At 43.5% G+C, this 27,578-nt stretch overlaps 1 protein-coding gene across 1 annotated transcript in view; it reads right to left on the bottom strand.

Moving 5' to 3' along the window:
• Window positions 1-27,578, bottom strand: part of CLGN (calmegin) — a 337,930-nt gene that overhangs the window by 166,091 nt on the left and 144,261 nt on the right. The window contains exon 10 of the mRNA XM_086963258.1: window positions 4,082-4,238. Coding sequence (XP_086819384.1) covers window positions 4,082-4,238 — 157 coding nt within the window. The remainder of the gene's footprint in view (window positions 1-4,081; window positions 4,239-27,578) is intronic.

Here is a 27,578-nt window from a genome sequence, read left to right as displayed (position 1 = left end):
CCTTGGTATTTACTAGGGACTTATGAGGTAAACAGTTCTTTTAATTTAGAGAAAAGGTGAAAGCAATTTGTAAAAATAGAGTTAATTATTAATTTATAGGTTTATATAGGGCTAGCTAGACCCAAATGTTTCAGAGTGCTTTACATATCGTTCAGGGTTGTTACATAGAAGAACATAAAAAAAATAGAACGATCAACAACATAAAGGTAATTATCAAATTATACACGTCAAGGGAATAGATTATGCAGTCAAGAATGTTACAGGACATTAAAAACAGGATTAAGGTGAAGGACAAAGAGAAAGCTGCAAAACATCAGAACTGTACGCCTGTTTATAAGGTCTGGAAGGATTGTGTGACTTACTTGGGAGCAAAGCTTAGTTAGAAATTAGAATGAGTATTAAAGTATTTGTTGCATAGAAGGAGTTTAAGGTCCCGTTTGAAGCACGGAAAGGATGGATTACAGCGGGGGTCACTAGGGGGTGTATTCCAGATCCTAGGAGCATTACTAGAGAATGAGCGGATCTGTGAGGATTTCTTTTTCAGTTGGTAGGGTTGAGAATAAGTGAGTAGGAGATTCTCAGCGCCCTGGCTCTTCCTGCTTTGGTGAGTTTGGAATCATAGTAGTTTGGGTTGTGCGTATGGAGGGCTTTGTAGGTGATGTAAGCAGTCTTGAAGATACATCTCCCTTCAATGGGAAGCCAGTTGAGGTTATTTAAAGCCGGAGTAATGTGCTCAAATCGTTTGACGCCTGTTAGTAGCCGAGCAGCCATGTTGAGAATTGTTGTAAGGCGTGCAAGGTGGGGTTTTGGAGTTCCTTTGAGGATGGCATTGCCATAATCCAATTTTAAGAGGACAAGAGACTGCACTACCATCTTAAAATCATCCGGTGGAATAAACGGTTTCATTTTCTTAATATTTATAAGAGTGTACAGCGCTCCTTTGGCTGAGTTGTTGATATGGTCTTTCATTGACAGATTTTTGTCTAGAGTGATGCCCAGGGACTCCACAGAGTTGGATAATGTAAGAGAGCAGTTAAGGGCGTCCAGGTTAGTGAGCCAATCTTGGATTAGAAGAGGGTTGTTTTTCAGGGGGAAAAGTATTGTTTCCGTTTTGTTGAGGTTCAACTTTAAGTGGGTGGTGTTAAGCCAAGATTGTACCTTGATTAGTGTATCATTCAGATGAATGATGTCACATAGTGAATTAATCTTGTAGCAAAGTTGGGTGTCACCTGCAACAGGTGATATTTTACACCTGCCTGGTTCAGGATAAGAGTAAGGGGTTCCGGGAAGAGATTGAATAGGGAAGGGGGAGAATTGAGCCTTAGGGGACACCATGGGGAATTGGTGTTGGTTTCGAGAGACAGTTGTTGATTTTTAATTGTTGCGAGCGATGTTGCAGATATGAAGTGAATCAGTCAAGGACTGTGCCATTGATACCACTACGGTTCTTGAGGGTCTTAACACAGGGAGGTTAACATTATCAAAAGTTGAGGATAAGTCAAGTAGGATTAGAAGGCAAGTGCCACCTTCATCCAAGGATCTGCGAATATCATCAGCGATATTTAGCATAGCAGTTTCGGTGCTACATCTTTTCCTGAATCCTGACTGGAAGGTGTAAAGGAGATAGAATTGCTCAATATGGTGGTTGAGTTGTAGAAGGACACATTTCTCCATTGTTTTGGCTAGGAACGGGAGGTTAGTGATAGGTCGGAGGTTATTGAAGTCATTGGGGTCAGCCCCTGGTTTTTAGGTCTCGGCCTGATCCAGCGCATGCGCTGGTGTGGCCGAGACATTTAGTAGCTGCTTTTAAAACTGCTACCAAAGCGGCCACCAGCTTACTGTCACACGCACAAGCACGCGTGCTGCTGCACGCGCATCCCTAGCCACTCTCTCTCTCTCTAGAAGCATCCCTAGCATGCTTTAGCGTGCCATCGTGATCGCAATCACTTTTGCTTTCAGAGTGATCGCGATCGTGATGACTTTCGCTTTCACGGTCGCGCAGCGTTACTTTTACTGCTGCGTGGCCAATGCTTGTTTGTAATGGTAAAGCAAATAGAGCACTCGTCGAAAGCAACTTGCTGGTCTTAAGCAACCAAGCCTGCATGAAGGTATAATACAATGCAGTTATAGGTCGGAGATCCATTTGGTACATTTCTCACTATAGCAGCTGGGCTTCAATGTGAAAACAGCAGGTCAATTTCCAGACAAACTCTGGTGCTTATGTTGCATGAACTGAAGTTGCTTCCAGACACGGATACTAAAACACGTTGAGGATAGGTTGAGTAAAGTGTAGAACTCGCTTTCTCTCCTGTCTAAATGTATCAAATTCTCTGTCCTCAATCTAATCCTTCTTTAAGTATCTCTACATGAAAGAGACACAAATAAAATAAATAATTCTTAATCTCAAATATGCCATCCTACGGTCGTTGCTTATCAGATTAGTTTGCTTTATATAGCTCGTTATGCTACCACATCTGTCTGCATTAGCTCCTTAAACCCTTCCCTTTCTTTTTTGACTGAAAATCAGTACAAGAACTCTACCAAGGTACCATAAATATTGATCCTGATAGAGAAGCGACCGAAACAGAAGTTTCCTGGACGTTTTAGTAGGTGTGCCACATCGTAGCGTTATAGAGCTATAACACTTCCTGTATTGTCTGTGAGGTCTGGGGGTACCTTTTATGCTGACCACTTCCAGTCGCAGGCCACTGTCTCGCCCACAACAACCCAACCTCTCCTCTACTCTGTAGGCCTGTCTCAAGACGGGACTTCCCCCCTCCTCTGGCTCATTCTTTCCCCTTCACTCACCGGGTACCGGGGCATGTACAGGGCGCTCACAGCTCATTCTTTCGGTTGTCACGTGGTCACAGGGGGCGGAGCCTCAACCTGTCACTTTCTGCCGCTCGGACAGTGGCCGCTGCTGCTGACAGGTCTGCTTAGGTAACGTTCGCCGTGTAGACGTTGCGTATGACGTGCCTCGAAGCACGCACCTACCTAGCGTTACTGTGCTCGCCTGCATACCCCTCATTCTGCGCACGCCCGTTCCCTGGAGTGGACATGCAGTAGGAAATCATAGATAAAGTAGAAAGACTACTCACTTCATCCACTACCGAAATGTTGGAGATGAACACAAAAATTTTGTTTTTCTATCAACAATTTACTTTCTAAGGGCATGGCAAGAATTAGGCTTCTTTCTCTTTGCTGTAAATTAACAGTAGCAAATGAAAACAAGCATTGGCATAGCCACTAGGTCTCGCTTTTGGGACCGTATAAGTATTTAGTTATGCAGCAAAATATCCTTGGGGCAACTACACCAACCGTTTAAATGGCTAAACACTTATAAGGTCCCAAAGGCAAGACCTATTCCCTATGCCAATGCTTGTTTCAATATGGGTGAGATTTGGCCAAGTTGGAGGGAGTTAAGAACAAGACCTGAGGAGAAAGAAGAGCTGATGATTTTAGTCCATATGAGCTCATATGTGTTGATGATTTTAGTCCATATCGTTGAGGTTTTGTACCAGTGTGGATGGGAGCGGATCATTTGAGTGGGACGTGTGCCTCAAGTTTACAATTATATTGTAGACTACACTGTCTGATATGGATTTGAAGTTAGACTAATTCACATAATTTTTCAATTGATGGAGATCGGTGTTGACAATAGATTTTCTTAGGTCCATTTGTTCAATAGTAAAGTCTGGGGTGGGAGCAACCATTGGGGAAAGTGAGTCAACGGGGTGGGTTGGTACGGAAGTCGGATTTTCGACTATATTAATGGATTGCTCAATTTTTGCTACTTTGTCAATAAAAAAGTTGCCAGTTTCTTCACAATGTTCAGTTAATGGTCAGGCCTGGCAATTGTAAAATTATACAAAGCTCAAGGATCTGTTGAGGATCAAGTGCTAGAATGTTTTTATGGTTTTGACTACAATTCCTAGAAGAATGTGTACAGAACACTTGAATACTAAGCAGGAATGGTTTTTAGTGAACTCAATAGAATATTAGCAACGTACTACCTACTTCACAATGACTAACAATAGAACCCTTTAACAGAGTTAGCACTACAGTAGGGCCAGTGTAGTACCTGGTAGTTAGGATTCTCCATCATGGGAGGTGTCCATTGTCCTTTATAATCGGGATTGGCGACAGTAGGAGGTGTCCACTCTCCACAACCAGGAGCAGATGCACACTTTGGATTAGGCACAAGTGCAGGCTCCCACTTCCCGTCCACTTCCTCCTCCCTATGAAACAGATAGGACAACATAGCACAGTTAAAAAAAACACATTTCATCATAAGTAATCATTTTCTCTTCTTTTCCAGCCTACTCCACAAAGCTAAATGAATGAAAAGGGTTAAACTGACACCATTTTTATAGGAATGTGAAATTCTTACTGTTTGAAAGTGCTGGATTATTTCACATTATCACAGATGGAATTAAAAATAACATGAACCTTTTGGGTACGCTGCATTTTGGGCTGGAGGTACAAAGGACGGGTCACAAGCAGGTGACGTTTTTGCACAGTGGTGTGAGGCAACCAAATTCTTTTTTGGCACTTCAATGTATGTACTGACACGTCACACCCCAAAACCTCCATGTGAAAAAAAATGTCTGCCATTTGCCTCGTGTTGATTAATGAGCCAGGATTCGCTCTGTGAATCCTTTGGAATGGCATCCAATGCACAGATGGAGGCCTGCAAGGAACAGCAGACCTCCACCACTGTAATCACATTTGCACAATGCCAAAAGAGCAGCCACGGTCCTTCGAAGGAACAAGAGCTTGAATATTGTAATACATTACGAGTCACAAATCCATTTGCAACTCGTAATCGTCATTTAGTAGATTGCACTTGTGGGTTTTGTGATCACAAAGCCAGCAATTTTGAACAAGTGCAAAACCCAGGGTACATCAGGTCCTTTATTTCTACATCAAACCTTCTCATGCTCATAACCTTTACGGTCATAGAAAGCAAGTCGAGAACAGCCCAAAAGAGTTATGCAATGCACTGTATACATGTATTCGTCTTTTTCACTTAATCACTTCATGTGGCACAACATTGGCCCCAATTATCTCACATCCGCATAAACGTGCACAAACCCTACAAAACACCTCCGCTAAGCAAGACTTCTACTCGCACACACACCCCACATATGCAGAACCAGATCTGCCGGTCATCGCTTTTCCTACCCTGCTCTTTAAATCTGGAACGACCTTTCCCTGCACATCAGAGTCGCTCCTCAGTTCTTGAATTCCACCATAAACTGAAGACCTGGCTCTTCATCCGACCCTGGCTTGGCCCATATAGCTCCTGCTTCAGCGCCAGGAACCCCCTACGCCCCCCCCCCCTCCCCCTCCGGGACAGTTGCACGCTATGCATATAAACATAACATAACATGTCATGACATATTGCCAACGTGCAAATGCTTTCTCCTGGCATGCAGCCATCGGTCAGTAACTGGTGCATCCACCTGTCAAAAGACTTTGTCAACATACATAACTTTGTGGATTCATGACAAGTCACAAGGTGGGCATTGACTTGCTTGTGATTTTCAGGCATTAACATTGGGCTGCTTATATTCTTTTTCAGAAAGGGCGATACATTATCGCCGCTTTTATCGGCAGGAAACTGCCTCTAAAGCGGCGATAATGACCTTGATAATATGCCCTTGTGAATTCCCATAGAAGCCCAGATTCTGGTGTTAACCTGGGCTTCTATGGGAATTCACAAGGGCATATTATCAAGCCCATTATCGCCGCTTCAGTGGCAGTTTCCTGCCGATAAAAGCGGCGATAATGTATCGCCCTTTCTTGATAATATGGCCCCTGGATTGACAGTTCAGGCTGGACGGCCCCTATCGGAGCATGATCAAGTCTGGTTTATTTGCATATGTTGGGTCTAATCTGATGTGGCATTTTGAACTACGATACAGCCCAAATAGTTATCTAGTGGCTGAGATTAATTTATTCATTCCACCAATCACTTTTTTATTTTACTGCAATGTCCTAAATGTGTTGGGTATGCCTAGGTGTGGGTGCCCTGCTCACTGTGCCAACGAAACCAAGCCGCACCCGACTGAAGAGCCCCAACTAGGGAAAACAGTCTTGGGTTGCTTGTGCTCCAGTTCAGAGAGGACCCAGCTTGACAGTTTGTGTTTGACTGTCCCTACTGAAGTAAGGCCAAGACAGATTAGCATACGGCTGGTTGTAATCTGAGGTGTCATGGTGGAAAAATACAATGGACTGGAATGCAGCTGTGAGTAATTACCAGTGGATGAAATGTATTCATTCATTCCATTCATCACTTTTTTTTTTACTTCAGTGCGAAGGGAGTACCTGAAGAAATAGAGGGAATGTGATGAAGGAATCCATTTCTGACACTGTAAATTGTTATTAAGGGAACAAAAAGTATTTGCAGCATGATCAAACGTGGATCAAGCAGATTTAACATTATTGTTGCTGTGTTTATGTGATAAAAAACAGAGAAAATGCTTTTTCTAATACAACATGAAAATTTAAAAATGTCGTTAAGTTTGAGACAACATCAAACACATTTCTATTACAAAAGCCACTATTTAGTTCACTTGTATTAAGATTGCTTTGTTAAAATCTCTATTAAACATGGAAAAATCGCTAAAAACGAACAGTGTGTTATTTGTTTAGCAATTGTTCTATGATCCATTTTTTCTGTTTTGCCCCAGTGCAAAAAAAATCTGCAATCTTTCTAGGGCAAACTTTCTTTCCTCTATTCCCTATTACTCAAGCAGTAAGTGTCTTCTTCATTTTGTCCTGGTGCCAACATCAAAATTTCACTGCTGCTTTGAATGGTGTTAAATGTGTTCGCTGTGTTCTATATTGTAATTGTAATTGCATTAATATAGAACTTACTAACCTTAACAAGGCTTTGAAGCACTTTTTGGCGAGTAGTACACTACTCCGGAACCCAAAAGTTATTAATGGTGAATTAGTATAGGGAAATATGAAATTACATAAACAAAAAGACCTGACAGTGGAACCTTCTGATTACAAGCACCTAACCAGTTTTTACACTCCTTGAGTAATGTCCCTTCTATACTAAGTGGGAGCTATGTGCACATTGAGTAGTACTTGTTCCCAATAGGAACTTAACGATTCAAGACAAAAGCACAGGTGCAAAACACAGCATTCAACACACATAACAGCCGACACGTTTCGTCCTAGTGCAGGACTTCTTCGGGGCTGTTAGATACAAACAAATAAATATACAAATATAAAAACCCCACTTGTAACAAATATAAGACAATTTGTACATAAAAATCTGTGAACTAACTTCCTGCCCATGTACATGATAAAGACAGACCAAAAGAGTATTAACCAACTATAAAAGTTCCTATTTACATCAGAAAAACAATACATTAATACTTAATATTCATTGACAAAGGATGAGGATCCAAAGGTCCCAGCCGGGGCTGAATTAACCGAAACAGCCTAATTTTTACATGTCTCCAATATCATCATATTAGTGCACTTCATTAAATGGATACCTTAGGACGAAACACTTTGGCTGTTCTGTGTTGTGAACAGTGTGTTTTTTCTACGTGAAATGAAAATGAAACAATAAAAGAGAGACATTTTTTTTTAAAATGAAGAACTCTTTTTGCTGGATACGGACGTTATAATTGTCCTTTTTGATAAACTTTTATTGTGTGGTGCACCTGTGCTTTTGTCTTGAATTGAAAATATGAAATTAATTTGAGTGGTGGACATATTAGTCTGTTAGTTGGATTGAAAAGGATAGTGGGAGGATAGCAGAGGGAAGGGTCTAAAAAGTGTTTATTTGGAGATCATAGCAGTGGGAGGAGGTTGGGGATGGGTAAAGGCGAGATGGAGGAGCGAAGAGTCTCTAGAAATGGATTAGGCAGAGAGATGAGGTATCAGATTAGTCTAGAAGGGATACATGAGGGAAAGGTTTAGAAAGGCTTATTTCGGAGATGTGAATAGTAAAAGAAGTTTGAGATGATGCAAGGAAGGGTAGAGAATGGAAGAATCTAGAAAGGGTTCTTTTGGATATCATAGTAGTAGAATGGGCTTTGGAATGAGAATGAGTCAGAGTGGGGATAGAGGATATATTAAGAGAGGTATAGGGTGAGAAATAAGGTAGTGCATTGGAAAGAATAGTGGAATGAGGTTTGGGATGAGTCAGAGAGTAGAGGTAGAGGATACATTGAGAGAGGTATAGGGGGAGATATAGGGTAGTGGATTGGATATGATGAATTAGGACTAAATTAATTAAAATGTAAGCTATTTTTCCCCTTTTTTCCTTTTCTTAATTCAATAGTGAAGCTATTGTAGATACAAATGTACTGTTAAACGTAGAATATAATAACCATAAGTGATATATACATTTTTTAAGCAGACCTAACAAATATCTATATATTTATGAACATACTTATTATACACATTCATACATAAGAAGAGAAATATTTAGATACATACGTATAATCAAAGTAAATGCTTATATGCACAGGGAATTGTGTACATTTATGTTTGAGTATGGTGGTTATTTGGGTAAGAGCCAACTTGAGTAGCCGTCTGAAGATAAGGTAGTTATCCGTAGAGCTTATGTTAGGTGATAAAGAGTTCCATAGTTTGCCTACTTGAATAGAGAATGATGCGCAACACATGTTTTTTTTCTTGTATCGTGGGATTTTGAGGCGAGGTGCCAATCTAGAGTGGAGGTTCCTTTGTTGAATGTATTTGGTGATTTTATTGCTGATGAAGAGAGGTCCTGTTCCATGTATGACTTTGTGAGTGATACAAAACAACTTGAATGTGGATTTTCTGGAAACCGGTAACCAATATAGGTCGTTCAAGGCAGGGGAGATGTGGGCTTGTGCTTTGATATGTAAGAGAAGTCTAGCAGCAGAGTTCTGAATCTGTTGTAGTCTTTTCATAGTATTAAAGGTGATCTGTGATAGAGGCTATTGAGGTAATCGAGTTTGGACAGAACAAGGAGGATGGTAGCCTTGACCTTGTGTGGAAATCCCAGATGGGGAAGATGCATCGCAGAGTTTTTAAAGTGATGACGCTTGATCTTGCTAGTTTGTCTACTTGGGCATTCATTGATAGCTTGGAGTCCATGGACATTTTGAGGTTTCTTACTTCCTTAGATAAGCAAGCAGGAGCAATCTGCAAATGGATTTGCCTTGTTTTTTGTACCATTGCAAATTTTCTGAAACAGGCAACAGAGTGAGCGACTTTACTAGTGTGGTCATTAGTGTAAAATGCATTGTGGAAAGAATCTGTACTTGCTTCTGTAAAAGCATCTAATTGAGTCATTGCCTGCTTCACCCGCTACTGGCATTGGCAGCCGATCCTTATCTATGTTGGCAATTTAAAGGCACAGAGCCTTTTCATATACATTTTCCATTTGTGCAAATGAAATAAGCAGAATTAATGTAATTGCATCATTTTGCACCATTTCATGCTGCTTGTGAGAGAAGGAATAGTGCAAAAATAAATGTTCTAATCTACTCTTTCATATGTGAAAGACAGAACTAAGTGTGAAATCAGTTTGCTCCATGGTTTATTACGTAGCAAAAAACTTGGAAATCTTTTAATTGAGAAGGAGTTCTTTGTTAAATCTTCTTTTATACGTTTTAAATAATATGTAAGTGATACATTGTTATTTATGTTTTACAATGGTTCCTAAATCAGTTTCCTTCATTTTTACCCTGGTGCATCTATCTTTCTGTAATATGAACTAGACTCATTTGTTTCCCACATTACAGTTCAGTATAACAGCAAACATGGTGCAAATGGGTTTGCTCTGTGTGTTCCACCATTGTAAAAGTTTTCTGATGCAGCCTGTATTTATAGACTTGGGGTTGAGAAACCAGTTCTCCACATGTAGAAATTCAAACAGAGTACATTTCTCCTTGGAGGTTCTATGAAAGTCTCTGGGTCTTATTTAAAGTTTGGCGGATGCAGAACATCTGCAAAAAAAGAGCAGATGTTCTGTCTGCCTAGAGGCTGCTTTTTGACAGATGTCCATCAGTCCTAGATCCAGCACATCCGCGTAAATCGTGTAACTGTCGGAAAATCACTGAATTGTATTGTGCTTTAAAACTGCGAATAAGTGTGCAGAGTAATACAATTGTAAATATGTGCAATTTAAGATTGTGAAATGCAAATGTGTTTATCTTCAATTTGGGTAAAGTGCTTTGCTGCAATCCAGCCAGGTTTGCACTAAATAAATAATAGAAAGCAAAGGATATCCAAGCACCATTATTTTCAAGGTTTAAGATTTGAAGCATGTTTTTTGTAACAGCAAAAATTTGTTGGAATCTCTGTTTAATATTTAAAGTAAGATAATCGCATAGTATGTAACACAAGTTTTAAGGTTGAGCGAAGGCATTTTTTCCACAACTCTGCGTAGTTTTTTAATAACTTTGCAATTATTGTGAACTTTGTGGTGCTTGTAAAGCTTTTATAAAACATGATACAGCCTCAGGAAATCTCCATCATAAAAAGTTTTGCAGGTGAAAAACTCCACCAAAACCACTTTTAACAGAAGAAATGTCTTGGGAAATTGTTTTAGTGGGTAAATTCTCTCATATGAACACTTTTTGGTACAGGAAACCTCTACAACAAGTACAAGGTTTATGATCTTCACCAAACTTCAAAAACAATGTTTGAAACTTCGTTTATTCAGCAATGGTGGTCCTAATGCTTTATGGCATGTTTCTTTTTTTAAATTTTATTATTTCAGAGAAACAATTCACTATTCTCAGTAAGTATGGGACATGGTACCAAAGATCAAAAAGCAAAATCTTACAGAAGAACGTAGACAAATTGAGCCATTAATATAACACATTACTGACTGTATTTACGCATTCATACCCAGTGTTTAATTTGTGCTGGTGGTGCAGGTGGTGGACACTAGCAATCAGACTTTGACCCAAGGCAAGAAAAAGGAAGACAAAAGATACAGAATGAGGACTAGGAAAGCAGTGACAAAGGGAGACAGCAGAACTTGCTGCAAGAGTGAGCTACTGAGACAGGAACTGTAGGTTGATGAGGTGGATTCATGAGCAGTCAGCCTTTTGGCAAACACTACATTTGGCAAATTCTAAGAAAAACATTGGTTTCTCCAATTAATATTTTAAGCAGGAAGAACTAGTCATAACCACAATTAATTGAGAGTGTTTCCCTAATTGTGTCAAGACCGATCTCCAAGGCTTCTGACCGCAGAGGCAGCTGGGCAATTTTTGGATCGAGTATGTCTCCTGGGACCTACTGAGCGCTCAGTGAACCTCCTTTTTAGGCTTTGACGCCAAAGGGTTCATGATTGTGAGCACTCAAAGCTTTCTCCGGAAGGATCGCATTGGGTAGAACACATAATACCTGTATGACGCACAAAAAAATCAATAAATATATTGTACAAGCAGAATTATGACTTTGTAAAAACTGTAACACCAGGTTCACAGATGAAGGTTCAATGGCTTAGTACAATCATGTTTGGTTTAGCCACACAACAAGTTATGTTTATTATACATGAGCAAAAACACAGACATAATAATAATAATCTTAATAAAACAACAATAATAAAATTTGTAATAACAGACAATCTGATTGGGAAAGCCATGCACAACCTCTCATTGGGCAAACTAGTGGTGTTGCACATGTGCAGTGTCTGGTCTGCAGGGTAAAGTCAAACGTCTTTGCGGGCGATTTGCAGGAGTCTTACACTGAGGAACGCATGCCTCTGTATCACGCCTCTTGGGTGTCTGTGTGTGTTTCAGATACATGCGCTCAGAGTCCTTGAGTCAGCAGCATGTACCTCAGATGTTCTTGGTTCTTCAAATGCACATGTTCTAAGTTTTTGTGTGGTTGGGGAGTTATGGTACGTTATGTTGATTTGTATAGCATACTAATCACATGAGAGGGTAGCCAGGTGCTTGGGCAAGGTGTGTAGTCCCAAAGTGCTTATATGAAGAGCCAGGTCTTTAGGTTCTTTTGGAACTCAAGAAGTGAGAAGAATGCTCTAATGTGTTGAGGAAGGCCGTCCCATGTCTTGGGTGAGATGTGGGAGAATTAGCAACCACCAGTTTTGCTTTTGTGGATGTGGGGAGTGTGCACAAGTGAGAGTTTTCATATGCATGTAATCAGAGTTCTCCTTTAGCAGTGCTCAGCAGATGGCATGCAGTAAGAATGCACTACACGGGATGGCGTTCAGGCAGATCCACTCATAATTCTGCAGAGCTTGCCTCTGTTCACTGCCACAATACATAAGGAGATTGTTGTGCAGATGAGGTGGAATCAGTTGACATATTGGACTTCTAATGAAGCAAGAAGGAGTTGGCACCCAAAGCAGCATACCAATATTTGTGGAAGACAAATCCCCTCCGGCAAGTTGCAAGACAAAAGCGGGTTATTTCAACAATGGCTTGAAGTTTTTCCTCTCACTTAGGATTCAGGACTTCCTTCTCTCATCTTCTCCTTAGCAACACCTGCTTCTCTACAGTTCTTTGAGTCTGATCGCCACTCATGATGGAAAGAAAGCCAATCTTCCAGCTCTGGTGCAATCCTCAACCCGTAGGGTGCAAGCTTCCAGTGGGAGTAACCTGTAATACTTTTCCTACGTCACAAAGCCAGTTTTCATCTTCAGAGTGTTACATTTGGAATGGCAGGGGAGGGCACAGCAAGCCACTCAGAATGGGAGCAAAACTTACATCATTGAGGCATCTAATTGTGTTCAATTGCTTCTTTGTTTAACCAACGATAATCTCCTAGAAACAAACATGGCATAATGCATCCAAATTAAGGTCTGAGAGTGATGGAGGACATGCCATGATATTAATGTGATTCAGAAAAGTGGGTGGTGATGAACAGAGTGTCTGAATTAAGCAGACCACTCTTACCCAGTCCAAAGATCAGGGCATGATCCATCACCGTTATTTATCTCACTGCACCATCCCAGCTCAGAACCTGGCTGATATTAATGTGGTTAGTAGCCAGGCCTTTATCCAACAGAATACTCATTGCTGGGTCTCGGTGCTCTTCAGACGCAGCTCATAAAAGGTGGTGGGAACAGCCATTCAGAACATCTTCTTTGTTCAGGTTTTTCTTTCACCTTGCCATTGACCATGATCCTTGTATGGATGATGCTTCAATCTATGCCACTTGCTGACCTGTTCCATACTGTCTAACACAGAGAGAGAGAAAGAGGGAGGTGCAACCATTGCACAGCCTTCACTATAAACTAGGAAAACACAATATGCGTTGGTGAAGCATGGAGTGCCTATGAAAGGCACTAAACCATATGGCCATGTCTGAACTGGGGTGGCTTGGTGAGCAAAATAACGATGGATTAAACCCAGATCTGTGACTGGGGGTGAATGTTTTGCCATTGTGCAACATTCTGTCCATCATCTTGTGTGTTTTGATGTTCGCCCTATGTGGGAAGGGTATGCCCAGACGTGGGTCCCGTGCTCACTACACCACTGGAGTCAAGCTATCCTGGCTGATGAAGGCTGATAGCCAGAAACCGGTCCTAGGATGCTTAATTCCGGTCCAGAGAATACATGGCTTGGCAGTTCGGTCTGGACTGTTCCCATGAGACACAGGGTCAAGACTGATTTGCATATGACCATGTCTGAACTGGGGTGGCTTGGTGAACAAAATAACGATGGATTAAACCCAGATCTGTGTATGGGGGTGAATGTTTTGCCATTGTGCAACATTTAGTCCATCATCTTGTGTGTTTTGCTGAGGAAATGCCCAGACATGGGTCCCTTGCTCACTAAGCCACTGGAGTCAAACTATCCTGGCTGAAGACGGCTGATAGCCAGAAACCTGTCCCAGGATGCTTTAATTCGACCCAGAGAAGACATGGCTTGGCAGTTCGGTCTGGACTGTTCCCATGAGGCACAGGATAAAGACTGATTTGCATATGACCATGTCTGAACTGGGGTGGCTTGGTGAGCAAATTAACAATGAATTAAACCTAGATCTGTGACTGGGGGTGAATGTTTTGCCATTGTGCAACATTCCGTCCATCATCTTGTGTGCTTTGCTGTTCACCCTATGTGTCAGCGCAGCGGACGAGCGCAGCGGGCGCGCGTAGGCTCGCCGGAGTCACGCCAGAGTCCAGCCCGTCTGCGCCCGTCCACGGCAGGCCAGGGCAAGGGGCACCTCCTAATGTCCTACCGCTGTCATACTCATCCCTTGACCTTCTTTCCCATTGGACCCCAGGTACCATCAGTCCTACTGTGTCCAATTTATTGCAACACCTAGGTCTCCTTACGAGACCTCCGGCTATTCCACCTGCCGCCATACTAAGTTGTCGCTCCCCGCCTCACACTGTTACCCCCACTCCCTCCCCTTTTCCTGTTCCACACACGCCGATTTATAACACCACTGCTGCGCTCCTGAACACCAGGTCAGCAGTCAGTCATCAGCATGAGCTATTCGATTATCTTGACACCCACAATCCGGACCTCTTGATTTTAACAGAGACCTGGTTTAAGGCGGACTCCCTACCCAACGTCTTAGCCGCACTCCCTCCCTCATATTCCATCATCCGAGCGGATCGACCGGAGGGTAGGAGAGGCGGTGGAGTAGCCTTGATAGCTCATACTGATTCCCACTTTCAAATCCTTCCCTCTCCCCCCATTTCCGAAGTTGACTGCTTAATAATTCGTGCTAGCTCTCATTCGGCCCCCCTTACCGCTGTTCTCATCTATCGCCCCCCCCACCCCACACCCAATTTTGTTTCCAGCCTCCAGGACATTCTTGCTACACTGGTTGTTAACAACTCGTCAGTGCTGGTGCTGGGTGATTTCAATTTTTGGCCTAACGATCCTGCCGAAAGCCCCCTTTCCAAAGAATTCACCAATCTTATGACCAGCCTCAACTTCACTCCCCTTGTTCATAGCCCCACCCACGTTCATGGCCACTCGCTAGACCAGGTTTGGACCTTGAATATTTCCACTACTCCCCTTATCATTTCCCCCTGTTCCTGGTCGGACCATTTTTTAATCTCTTTCTCTCTCGCTTTAGCCCCAGCGTCCAAACCCTCCCTTCCCAAGAACACCTGGGTCAGAAAATGGGGTAAGGCAGATATGCCATCTTTCTGCTCATCCCTAGCCAACTCCTGTCCCGACCTCTCAGGCCTCGCCGCCCCGGACCAGCTGATCACTATTGACGGCTGGCTGACCCGGGCAGGCGACGACTTTGCTCCTTTGAGACGGATCGCGGTCAAGCGAGCCCATGCTGCTAACCGCTGGTTCACCCCTGACCTCAAGGAGAAGAAACTGGCCGCACGCAGAGCAGAGCGTGCATGGAGAAGAGAATACTGCCCCGCCAAAAAAACTACTTATCTTTCCGTGCTCAAGGCATATAAACAAAGCATCCTTGATGCCAAGACCCTGTTCTATTCAAACAGGATACTGGCAGCAGAATCCCAATCCAAAGAGATTTTTGCTACAGTACACGAGCTTGCCTCATCCAACAGAGCCACGGCCTCGATCCCCCCCTCCCAACCGCTCTGCGACTCACTCAACAATTTTTTCGTTGATAAGGTCGCAAAGATTAAGGCTAATATCCCTCCCCCTTCCCCCACTTTCACCAACCCCTCCCCTCCTGCTATCACTTCCAAATTCACCTCCTTTCCCCCCCTGACTAAGGCTACACTTCTCCCCCTGCTCCAAAAGGTAAAGTCAGGCTCCCCCCTAGACTTTGCCCCTGCTCACATTCTGAGAGAAATCTTCCTACACTGCCCTACCCCCCCCTCACACTTTTGAACGACTCACTCAACACCGGAGTGGTCCCCAATGCTCACAAATTTGCGGCAGTTATCCCTATCCTAAAAAAGCCCGGTGCTGACCCTTCATCCCCTTCCAATTACCGCCCCATCTCCCTTCTGCCTTACCTGGGCAAGGTTCTAGAAACCCATGTAACCAGCACCCTGAGCACCTACGTGGAAACCAACCACTGCCTCTCCCCCCGGCAGGCGGGCTTTCGCCCCCTCCACTCCACGGAGAAGGTGGTGATCTCAGTGATGGACAGCCTACGCGAGGGCATTGATACCAACCTCCCTCAGGCCCTCATCCTCTTAGATCTGTCCGCCGCTTTTGACACGGTGGACCACTCCATCCTCCTTACCCGTGTCAAGGCGGCGGGCATAGAGGGCCTGGCCTTCGCCTGGCTTAAGTCCTTCCTGAGTGATAGGGCTCAGGCGGTCCACCTAGCTGGTTTCACCGCTGCCGCTCGTAAGGTTGCATGTGGAGTCCCCCAAGGTTCCTCACTTTCCCCTCTTTTGTTTAATTTATACATCTACCCCCTTATTTTTATGTTACAGCAGCTCGAGGTCACGGTGTTTAATTACGCCGACGACCTCCAGCTAATTTTTAACCTTTCCCACTCTTCCTCATCCTCCTTGAACGTCCAATCCGTCATGTTGTTCATCCAGGATTGGATGAACTGCAACCACCTCAAACTCAATCCGGACAAGACGGAGTTAGTCCTGACCGGAGGTGGTTGCAGTCCTTGGTCCCCTTCCCACTGGCCCTCTTCACTTGGTGTCCCCCCGCTCCCAGTTCCCATGGTCAAAACCCTTGGCATTTCCCTGAATCCTTCACTTTCTGTTCACTCACAGGTCAATTCGGTTGTTTCCTCCTGTTTTTTTCCCCTCAGAATCATTAGGAAGATCTCTCGCTTCGTCTCTCTCCCTGCCCTAAAAATCATAGTGATGGCCATGGTGCTCTCGCGCCTTGATTATGGGAACATCATCTATAATGGCGCCCCAGCCTACGCCATTCGCCGTCTGCAGCTAGTGCAGAACCAGGCTGCTCGCCTGATTCACGGCCTGCCTAAATTCCATCGAGCCACTCCTCTATTGCAGGCCCTGCACTGGCTGCCGGTGAAAGAGCGAGCCTTGTTCAAGCTCGGCTGTACCACCTTTCAGGCCAAAATGGGCACTGCCCCGGAATTCATCTGCTCTGCCATCACTCCCTACACGCCAGGAAGAGAGCTTCGATCCACCCATCAGGCCCTGTTAACTACCCCCCGTTTTAGTAAGAAAAAGGCGGGCGGAACAAAATTTGCAGTGCTCGCTCCTGCGTTTTGGAACTCCCTCCCGACGGAACTCCGGATGACACCCTCTTACATCGAGTTCCCGAAAGGTCTCAAAACTCTGCTCTTCTCCCGAGCCTATAATGCCTAACTCCCTCCGCTCCTGTCTGTCTCCTCACAATCCAAAAGCACCAAGAAACCGCATGGTAGAAGTGCGCTATACAAATGTTTTTAAATTCAAATTAAATTCAAAGGGTATGCCCAGACGTGGGTCCCGTGCTCACTACACCACTGGAGTCAAGCTATCCTGGCTGATGAAGGCTGATAGCCAGAAACCGGCCCTAGGATGCTTGATTCCAGTCCAGGGAAGACATGGCTAAGCCGTTCGGTCTGGACTGTTCCCATGAGGCACAGGGTCAAGACTGATTTGCATATGACCATGTCTGAACTGGGGTGGCTTGGTGAACAAAATAACAATGGATTAAACCCAGATCTGTGACTGGGGGTGAATGTTTTGCCATTGTGCAACATTTAGTCCATCATCTTGTGTGTTTTGCTGTTCACCCTATGTGGGAAGGATATGCCCAGACATGGGCCCCTTGCTCACTAAGCCACTGGAGTCAAACTATCCTGGCTGAAGACGGCTGATAGCCAGAAACCTGTCCCAGGATGCTTTATTCCGACCCAGATAAGAATTGGCTTGGCAGTTCGGTCTGGACTGTTACCATGAGGCACAGGGTAAAGACTGATTTGCATATGACCATGTCTGAACTGGGGTGGCTTGGTGAGCAAATTAACAATGAATTAAACCTAGATCTGTGACTGGGGGTGAATGTTTTGCCATTGTGCAACATTCCGTCCATCATCTTGTGTGTTTTGCTGTTCACCCTATGTGGGAAGGGTATGCCCAGACGTGGGTCCCATGCTCACTACACCACTGGAGTCAAGCTATCCTGGCTGATGAAGGCTGATAGCCAGAAACCAGCCCTAGGATGCTTGATTCCAGTCCAGGGAAGACATGGCTAAGCAGTTCGGTCTGGACTGTTCCCATGAGGCACAGGGTCAAGACTGATTTGCATATGGCCATGTCTGAACTGGGGTGGCTTGGTGAGCAAAATAACGATGGATAAAACCCAGATCTGTGACTGGGGGTGAATGTTTTGCCATTGTGCAACATTCCGTCCATCATCTTGTGTGAGTTACCCTGCACAGAACAGCATACAAGAAAGCTGTCAAATGTCTCCTTAAGAAAGTGCCAGTAAGGAGGGAAAACACAAAGGATTTAAAGACCTCCTGGGTGATCTTGTAGCTTTTAATTAGAGATGAAAATAAATACTGAAGAGATCCACAAAGCACCAAACTACCCCTTACATCAAGGATGAGAAAAGAACCAGGCATAATATGCAAAAGTAGAATGAAGTAGAAGTTCCAACTGCTAAAAGCAAATAATCAGATTCAAGAACAGCAGCAAACAGGCAAAGAATGCACAAAAAATCAGGAAACAAATGCATTATGATGTGCCTACCTCTTGTAGTTAACTCTTTAGACATCATTCGAACATGAGATGACATCACAAGGAAATACTCTACTAGAACCTGGATTCAGAACCTTGGATAACATGCTATGGGTAGTTCATCATCTTGGAAATGCCGTTTATAATGTTTGCCCACATACCTTTTCTGGACTTCATTGTGTTTGCTTGGCAAACAAAGATGACCAAGTTTGAATTCCTTTGTGCCACTTTGAATTGGTCATTCCCGTTGTTGCTGATTATGTGTTGTGCTCCAAGCGACTCAGGCGGCACCCTCCCAGGTGACCACAGATTTCATTACAGAGACAGGTTGGGAAGGGAGTAAGTGGTGTCTCCCAAGATAAAATCAGGAGCAAGAATAGACATTGCATAAAGATCCCCTGAAGAAATTACACAGTTACCAAATATAGACATGTCCGGGGCTGTAAATTATGTAAGAGAATACAGTGTCATAGCAGGACATCTAGACTGCTGACCACCACAGGGGTGGGACATCTCTGTGTGGTGGTCACTTTAAGGTTAGCAGTGGCAAAGCATACATAAGCCCAGTGGAAACACAGCCCTGCGCCTTCTTGTGGCTGCACTCCCATTCGGCTCTCATTAGTTCTTTCATCTGGCTTAGAGCCTTCACAATTGATTAGTTCCTTGTGGTTTCTTGTATCCGTTGTGTTCCCCTGTTTGTTGGTCTGTCTTGTTGTTGCTGCAGCTGTGCAAAATACCTTCTCTGTATCAACACCGGTACACATCGTGGTCGAAGTCTCGTCTCAAGAGAGCAACTTGCATCACCGAACAGGGTAAGCTCAATACCTACTTTATAACCACATTTCCTGCACACATATCTGCCACCTGTTATACTCTGTTACTTGTACTCCTTTTCAGATAACACCTCCTTGGTCTTCCTCTGAAACTAACAGCTTACCTATCCAGAAGTCGACACAAATCCAGTCTGGAATTTATAATTGCCATCTGACTACTGCAAAAGCTCCTGTGTTTTTCCACCCCTTACCTGTTTTACCCAACTTCTGTAGTTCCGTAGTTTGTGGGTGAGGTTCGGTGGTCCGAACCCGTTCAATAAAGGTCCTCGGAAATAGACGGTTTTGGTGTCAGCAGACCGCAAATCACGAGTGCGGTATGTACGAATGTTTTCGTATTAATCGATCAATGAGAACACTACGTATTCAGGGATTTCGTTTGAACCTTCGGGTTCCATTTTGTGTACAGCAGCCATTTTGTGTGGTTGCCCTCACATAGGCTGATGACTGCGGCCGAACGAGTCTTTGGGGACACGTACACCTTAGCTGACTTCTGAATGACCTGGCCGAACTGACTCCCTTGCCCGAGGCTGACCTCGTTGAGCCAGTTCCTTGCTAAGCAGCTGGTCAGATAAAGATCATAGAGCAGGACATGTCAAAGCTTACAGTACACTGCACCCACCTTCCTATCTTGCTACCAATCTGTTTCTGCTCCTTCCTTTACGACATAATCACTGATTTGGGTTGAGGGTTTTATGATGGGTTTGTCCGGCCTGACCGAACAGGATAATGGAATGTGCTTGGTCATTTCTGGTGGGCTGGACAACGGAAAGTGGGATTGTCGTCATACGCTACTTTTAAAATGTCATGTTCCTATTGGTCAGTTTGTATGAACCCAATGCTAATTTGGAATGTTGCCTGAGGCTTGATTTTTGGCATAAAAGACCATGCTCCGCTCATTGAATTTGTGTAGTCTCTAGCGAACCACCCGTGTGTGCTTCGTAGACCTCTGTTCCTGGTTGCAACCAATAAACTTTGGTCTTTGACGTCATCAAGAAGTGTCCCGTGTCTCTGTTTGCCAAGGCAGGGGAACTCGAAGGCATCAGGCGTTTTCCCTGATGCCGCTGGGTTCTAAAACCCGGTCCTTCAGTTGGCGCCCAACGTAGGGCGACTTCAGCGGTACCGGTCCAAGCCCGAAGATCGTGGAGAGCTTCGTGTGAAAATTCTGGAGGAAGGCCAACCACTTCATCAACCCCTGTATGTCGTCGTGGTCCAAAAGTCTTTGCTGCGAGGTTCCCCGCTTTCCGACGGCTACGAAAGACTGCTGCCCTGACTGTCGCCCTGTCTTGGAGCCTTAGACGTTTGTAGAGCGAGACGATTGACGGGTCTTCTGGTGACGGCATCGACATTTCAGTTAAGTATGAGTGGAGCATCTCCCAGTCCTTAGTTTGTTTTGGTAGCCTTTAGTGGATCGCTTTGATTTGGTACTTGCAGGCCCCAAAGCCAAGGGATTCGTGTATTCGCGAGACTATCGTTTTCAGATTTCCCTTGTAGTTTGAAGCTAGACTAGTGAGCAAGATGCCTGGTCTTAGCAGACTTGGAAAGTTATTTAGTTGTGGTTGTTCTAAGGATTCCCGGTTAGAGGATTCGTGTCTGGTTCCTCCAATTGGAACTCCTACATATGAATTATATGTGAAGCATGGTGTGGGCCCTACTAGTTAAAATGAGATCTGGGTGAAGTATACGAGGAAAGACGGTGTCCTACAGTGGCCTGTTACGGTAGTTTTGAAACTGAGATTCTAGATAATCTCGAAGTAAAATTGTTTAAGAAGAAAGCCCGGCCGGCAATGTTTGACTCTTTCCGCATATGGCGCAAAGAAGCCAAACAGAGAGAAATTAAATTAGTGAAGAAGAATAAACAAGAACGAGGTGTGTCAATGGTGCAAGCTGCTATTGCATATAGGGATAATGAGGAAGAGCAAGAGAGCGAACAGATGCTTAGAGTTAAGAAGTTAGCGGTAGATAGATGCTACCTAGTTTTGCCGCTTAAGGAGCAGGAAGAAAAGAAGATCTTGCGAAAGATCCTTTAATGTCACATCTGTTGAGTTCGCCACCCCCTTATGCACAGAGTGCTATGGCACCACCGCCACCAGTTGTGGCTGTGCAACCTCCAGTTGTTGTGCCACCTGTGATTCCTCCACAGCCACCTCCTCTTCCGTTGGCTACTGTTCCTTTGGCGTAGCCTCCTCAGGGGCCGCCAACTTTGCTTCCTTCTTCGCCTGCTACTACTACGCCTACCTATAATACTCCTTCTGTTCCGACTTTGGATTCTTCTACTATTGTTCCGTCTTCACTTATTCTTCCATCTTTTCCTTCTACTAGTCAGAGAGTGACTGCTGCTTTTTCTGGTTTTCTTTCTCCTTTGTTGGGCCAATTGGGTATGTCTCCTGTTAATGAGCGTAGACAATCACGTAGTCAGTTGCCTGGTATAGACGAGCGTACAGTTTTGGATCACATGGCACGTAGATGGGTTACGTACACTTCTCAGTACGATGTTGGAAGTGTTATGAATGCTTTTCGCCAATGGGAAGCACCGACACAGCGATATGTCTTTGAGATGATGTGTGTGTTCCTCCATGAACAATGGGTTGACGAAGTTGGTAAAGCTCCTGAAGAATTGTATCGAGTGCGTTCCGAGTTTGCGAAAGGGACCATTGTGAGTCTCCATAACGTTGAGAGAGCAATTGCGACGTTGTTGTCATTCAGTAATACCACTCCTTCTGAGCGATTGTTTGAGCCTGATTCGTCAGTTAGGAGAACAGCGCGTCAATATCCGATGCGTGAGGTTCCTCCAGTTTGGAGGGCTGGTGATGCAACTGTTAATCCGCCTATTCTTCCACACTTTCAGCGAGTTTGGGTACATGTTCCTTGGAAGCATGCAGAAGTCTTAGCGCTTAAGCAGTCTTTACCTGATCCGTGCAAAAATCCGTCGGGATATTATAAAGAGCTCACTCAAACTGTGGGTTCGTGCATCATGAATTTAGCGGATATAGATTTGTTATTTGGAAATGTCGTCCCACAGCCTATCTGGAGTACGATTCGACATACGGATCATGATAATGAATTGGGTGATACATGGGTTAACATTGTTGCTGCGAATGATAGACAAGTTGGAGGCGCTAAGCCTGAAGATCTTATCACTCAACTCCCTGGCAGGATTATTAACTATATGAAGACTTTGATGCCCGAAGTGCGTGTTAATTGGGACAAGTTGTCTGCTTATAAGCAGAAGAAAGACGAGACGGTGGCCGACTTTTTCACACGATTTGAAGAGACGTTTGTAGATCATAGTGGTCAGGATATGGCTACTGAGGGTGGCCAAAGATTGTTCGTCGACAAATTTGTACATAATTTGCTTCCTGAGTTGTGCACTAAGTTGAAGGAGTCCGAGAGTGCTTGGGCTGTTTCTACGTCAGCGCAGATTTTAGCTACGGCCCAGTACTATGAAAATAGGCGCAAAGATGAGTTAGAGAAAGTGGATAAGAAGACTAAGGAATTGAAGACTAAAGTTCTTCTACAACAAGCTTATCCACCCCTGTAGCAGGGTTTCCGTTCTCCCACAGAACTGTGCATAGAGATCTAGAACCTCAGTGAGTTAGGATGATCCAAAACTAATCTCAGTGTCAGAAATCTCCTTACCTAGCTAGCTACAGTGTCTCATGGATCATTATGGAATGAACCATGTCTTAGACAAACCAGAACATGATCTTTAGAATACCTCAGGAATCGTGGAACACATGAACACTCTTTCGTTATATAATCATTTCAAACCAAAACTGAGAGTCAAAGAACACAAGTGCAAGTTTGAAATATTTAATATTCAATGCAAAGTTCTCAAACGCAGTATCTTGTATAATACCAAAATGCAGATTATAAAAATCAGAGTCAGCAGCATAGTCACTAATCCATAGTAAGCAAAAGGTGCTAGCATGTTATAATGCAAATTCTATAGAAATCTATAGCACCTATATTTCGCGCACCCTATCTTGCATATTATTTTATATATATGAAGGTCTCATTCGGGCTTTAGCAGGGCGGCCCCATACCTCTCAATGTCAGTAGGAGCAGTTCACATCAACAGCTACCAGCTCTCTTCATGCGCAGCACCAAGTGTCTACGTTCATTCCGTGTAACTCTATCTTAAACCCGCGTAGAGCCCAAAATGTTGGCATCAACATTATTTGTGTTATGTCTAATGTGGTGCGATGATCAGGCCTCCCAGCAACCTTGTGTTAGGTTAATCTTAGAGTGTGCAGCTCTCAGTGTGCAGACAGTTGTACCAAGTGTACCAGGCAAAGCTGATAGCATGGAAATAACATATTCTTCTCAAATAAACCACCTCATCGCTTCTAGGGTGAAAGCTACAACAACAAGTATGTGTTGTGTGCAAAACTGAAGCCGAAGGCAAACCGGCTGTTTAAACATGTAATACACTCATGCTAACTTAACGCAATATATGTAATGAAGTATCCATATGACACCCCCCCATTGGTCCGAGCACCGTCAAACATAAGGGAAAAGGCAATACTAAATCAGACACAACAATTGAAAGCAAAGTTCAATAATCTTGAGCTAAAATAAGCTAAAAATATGTATGAATGAATATGTATGAATGCCTACAGTGGCCTCAAATCTAAAAAATAAAAACAAAACTTTTGAACCAAAAGTCATCCATCAGGTCTCAAAAATATGAAACGTAGGACCAGGTTTCATCAATTCAAATGTTTGTAAGAGAAAAAACAAGGCACGTATCCGATTTCCAAAGTCATGTGCCACATTGACGTTATCCCCAGTGACATCACATGATTGTACTCTCCATCAGCTGAACATAGTTCATCCCTCCACTCCAGCGAGGGGAAAGTCATATTTCACAACAAAGCATTCCTCCCAGGCATCTCACTATTGGAAAGTATATGCAAAGAAAGTTGCCACAGCCTCCAGCATGAAATCACTGCCATCATCCGAAAATAGTTCAGCAATCCAAATTAGCAATGGGAAAGAACATACGTGCTCCTCCAGCATCGGATCCTCCTGTAACGTCAGAGGACAACTCGGTGGGTTCACCAGATCGCTGTGTGTCAGAAAGGCATCCGCCGCTGCAGAGATCTCCCATTGGCCCAGAACTCCATTTATCGCTGCCAAGGCCATAACTCTCTCGCCAGAACAGATCAGCTCGTGAGCCACCACGGGACGCATTAGCTGATCAAAATCGACGTCAGGAGCAGTCCTCAAGCATAGGCACAAATCAATGGCCCAATCGAACTCGCAGCTCAGGCAGTGAAACACAGGTTGGACACACGTGAAGTCGGTGAACCGAAATGACAATCTATAGGCCGTGCTTAATGCTGCAAGCGGCAATGTTCCATAGTAATTGAGCATCCGATTACGGCACAGTGTCAGGAGGCGTTGAACGGCGTCTTGCGCAGGACGGGCATCCATGTTTTATGAAGAAAAACACCACCAGAATTCCTGCGGCTACAGCCAGCAACACAGGTAGTCCACCAAACAAACTCGAAAAAATAGTGTGGAAAAACGTGGGAATGATTCCAAAAACTTTTTCAAATGTAGTCACGAGGCCACTGCTTACTAATTTAAAAAAATGTGCAAGCCCAGTCGTTGAAGAAGCGTTAAAAATCTGGTGCACCAGTTCACAGAAATGAAACGGCAAATCAGTATTTAAAAGCGCCTGCACCTCTGTGCGGGTGTTAGCTATGTGAAGGACATAAGTTTCCCGGGCCGAACTCAGGGTCACTTGTTTTTGAGACAAAAGGGACCTTATTCTGCTTAAACCATTGAATTTTGCTTCCAAGGTTGGAATCCGTGGCCAGATGGAGACATCTGAAGACCCATGCGTGGGTGGGTATAGAACATTCTTGCAGCACACCACACGCTCTGATACAGTTACCACATAAGCCACACCAATTAATAAACCACAACATAATTCATTGTTTAAAAGTAAATAACTACCATTAGCTAATAATGTAAACGTGGGAACTACTGCTGGAACTGGCGTGCCTTTTAAAACACATGCTAAATTTGGGCGGTCCTGATTACAAGAACCGTGTAACTGAATGTGTCTGCTTATTAATGACTGGTCAGGTGACTGTGTGCAATCCTCACCATTAAGATTCACTTCTTTTCCATCCTTCAGACATCTGTATGTGTATGGTAATGACCATGCCTCGTGTAAAAATGCATTGCCTAGTGGTTCATATCGTCCTATAGCAATATACCGCATACAGTTAGTAAATTTATATAAAGGAAATGGCAATGTAATTAAACTATGAATCAGCCACGTGGCAGTAGTGGTTTCAGCAACAGAGAAAGGCAAGGATTCTAGCTTCTCAATATGTAACATAGAAAATGATGCATCACGCATTGAAAGCATGCGCTGTTTTTCAGTAAGATTAAAAGGGGCGAAAAGGGATGAAACGTTCAATGAGTTCCAGGGAACTCGACCTGCCTTAATTGTCTGTAGAGTCCAGGCAAACTGCATTACAGAACGCAATTGATTTTGACCATGGTATAACGTGGACACTTCATCATGTACAATATCAACAACAGAAGAAACAATATTATCCAACGTGTAAATCCTGGAAGAAAGCATGTTAATACTGTTATCTACTACTGCTAGCACTTTTTCCAAATTAGCTTGATCAATCGCTCTCAGGCGTTTAGCTGCCTCAACCTGTGAAAATTTCCAAATTTCATTGTATACAGCATAAATAAAGCGTTTAGATCTACCCCTAGTCGGGCCTTTTATAAAATCATTTAGCTCTATATTCTTATTCAACTGGGATAGATGCAGTTTAACTGCAGCCAAAGTGGAATGTTGTAACCAGTTCTGACACAATTTACCTACTGAATAAGTGGTAACAGTTTGATCTGTTTCGAACCTGGGATCTGGCCTGATGTGCGTAAAACCTTCAGATAAACCCAAAAACCTACGTTGGCAAGCATCAGTGCTTCTTTGCCACAAAAGCCACCCCTCCGGATCAAAACGGGAAATATTAAAGGAGGAATTCTGCAAAAGCGCTTGTATCCCACTGATGGATATTGTAGTGAAATTACTCCAACCTGAATACTCTTCCAAGTCAGGGATAGTAGGGGTATTTAATTTTTTAGATGTAGCCAATCCAAAACATGTTGTTTGAGAAACAGTAGAATTTAAAAACAACATGTGATTCGGGATGAGACATGCACGATGCAAAGCCTCAGTGCCTTGTACCTGCCAATCTTTGGTACCCCAAACCGATTTAAGGTCAATAGCATCCTTCCATAACTCATAGCCATCCACAGATAACCTTTCTAAAAAGGACTTTGAATACAGCAATTTTGTATCAGTAAGTCTAACTTTGGGCATGAATTTCTTGTTCACTTTAAAATAAAACGACTCAGGATTCGATTGATTAAAATCTGTAAAATAAGAGTATTTTCCCAGAAATGTACTTGAACTCCCCTGTAAGGGAGTAGGGCAATGTTCCCACTGAGTGTAATTCACAGGAACCCTCCTGGAACTTGTCTTGTGTAAGAAATGATTCCCATAATGTTGATAACAAAACAAATCACCATAATTGACAGAATCTAAGTACAAATCCTCAGCATCAAAGGCCGCATAATATTTCAAATCAGAGAACAATGCTTCTACGGCCTGAAGATCCCAATCATCAGAACGAACATTTTGCTTAATCACATCTCCCATGTTTACTCTAAGCACATTAGGAACATTAATAACTTCTGTGGGGCCATGTATCTGAAACCTAACCGCATCCCACACAATCCCATCAAGGACTGGCCCAGCAGTAATCTGTACTGAATGTAAGTCTCTCTTTAGTCTGTGTACTGAATGTGAGGAGGATAGAGGGGCCAATGTTCCATTAAGGTACCGAATTCCTGTTCTTTCTTTCACATAATGGCCATCGATCAGTCGGAAAAAATAAAACACAAAACCAATCGACATAAAAAGATGAAATAAAAATAGTATCAGCCAAATGTATGTCCAAGGTGGAATTAAAAAATGTTTTTTAAACAACGTGGCATATTTTGCAATAGTCGATGGTTTCTTTGAAAGTTCCGAATCAGAGTCAAAAGAGAATCTGGATTGGTTAGCCAAACGAGCTTGTAAATCGGACATGGATAAATCAGCAGGATCTGCATAGGTCACCTCATCAATGTTAGTAACAGGA

This window comes from Lissotriton vulgaris, chromosome 3_1 (assembly GCF_964263255.1).
Source record: "Lissotriton vulgaris chromosome 3_1, aLisVul1.2, whole genome shotgun sequence".
Taxonomy (NCBI): domain Eukaryota; kingdom Metazoa; phylum Chordata; class Amphibia; order Caudata; family Salamandridae; genus Lissotriton; species Lissotriton vulgaris.
Note: the sequence above shows the minus strand (reverse complement) of the source record. Positions and strands in the feature narration are given on the sequence as shown.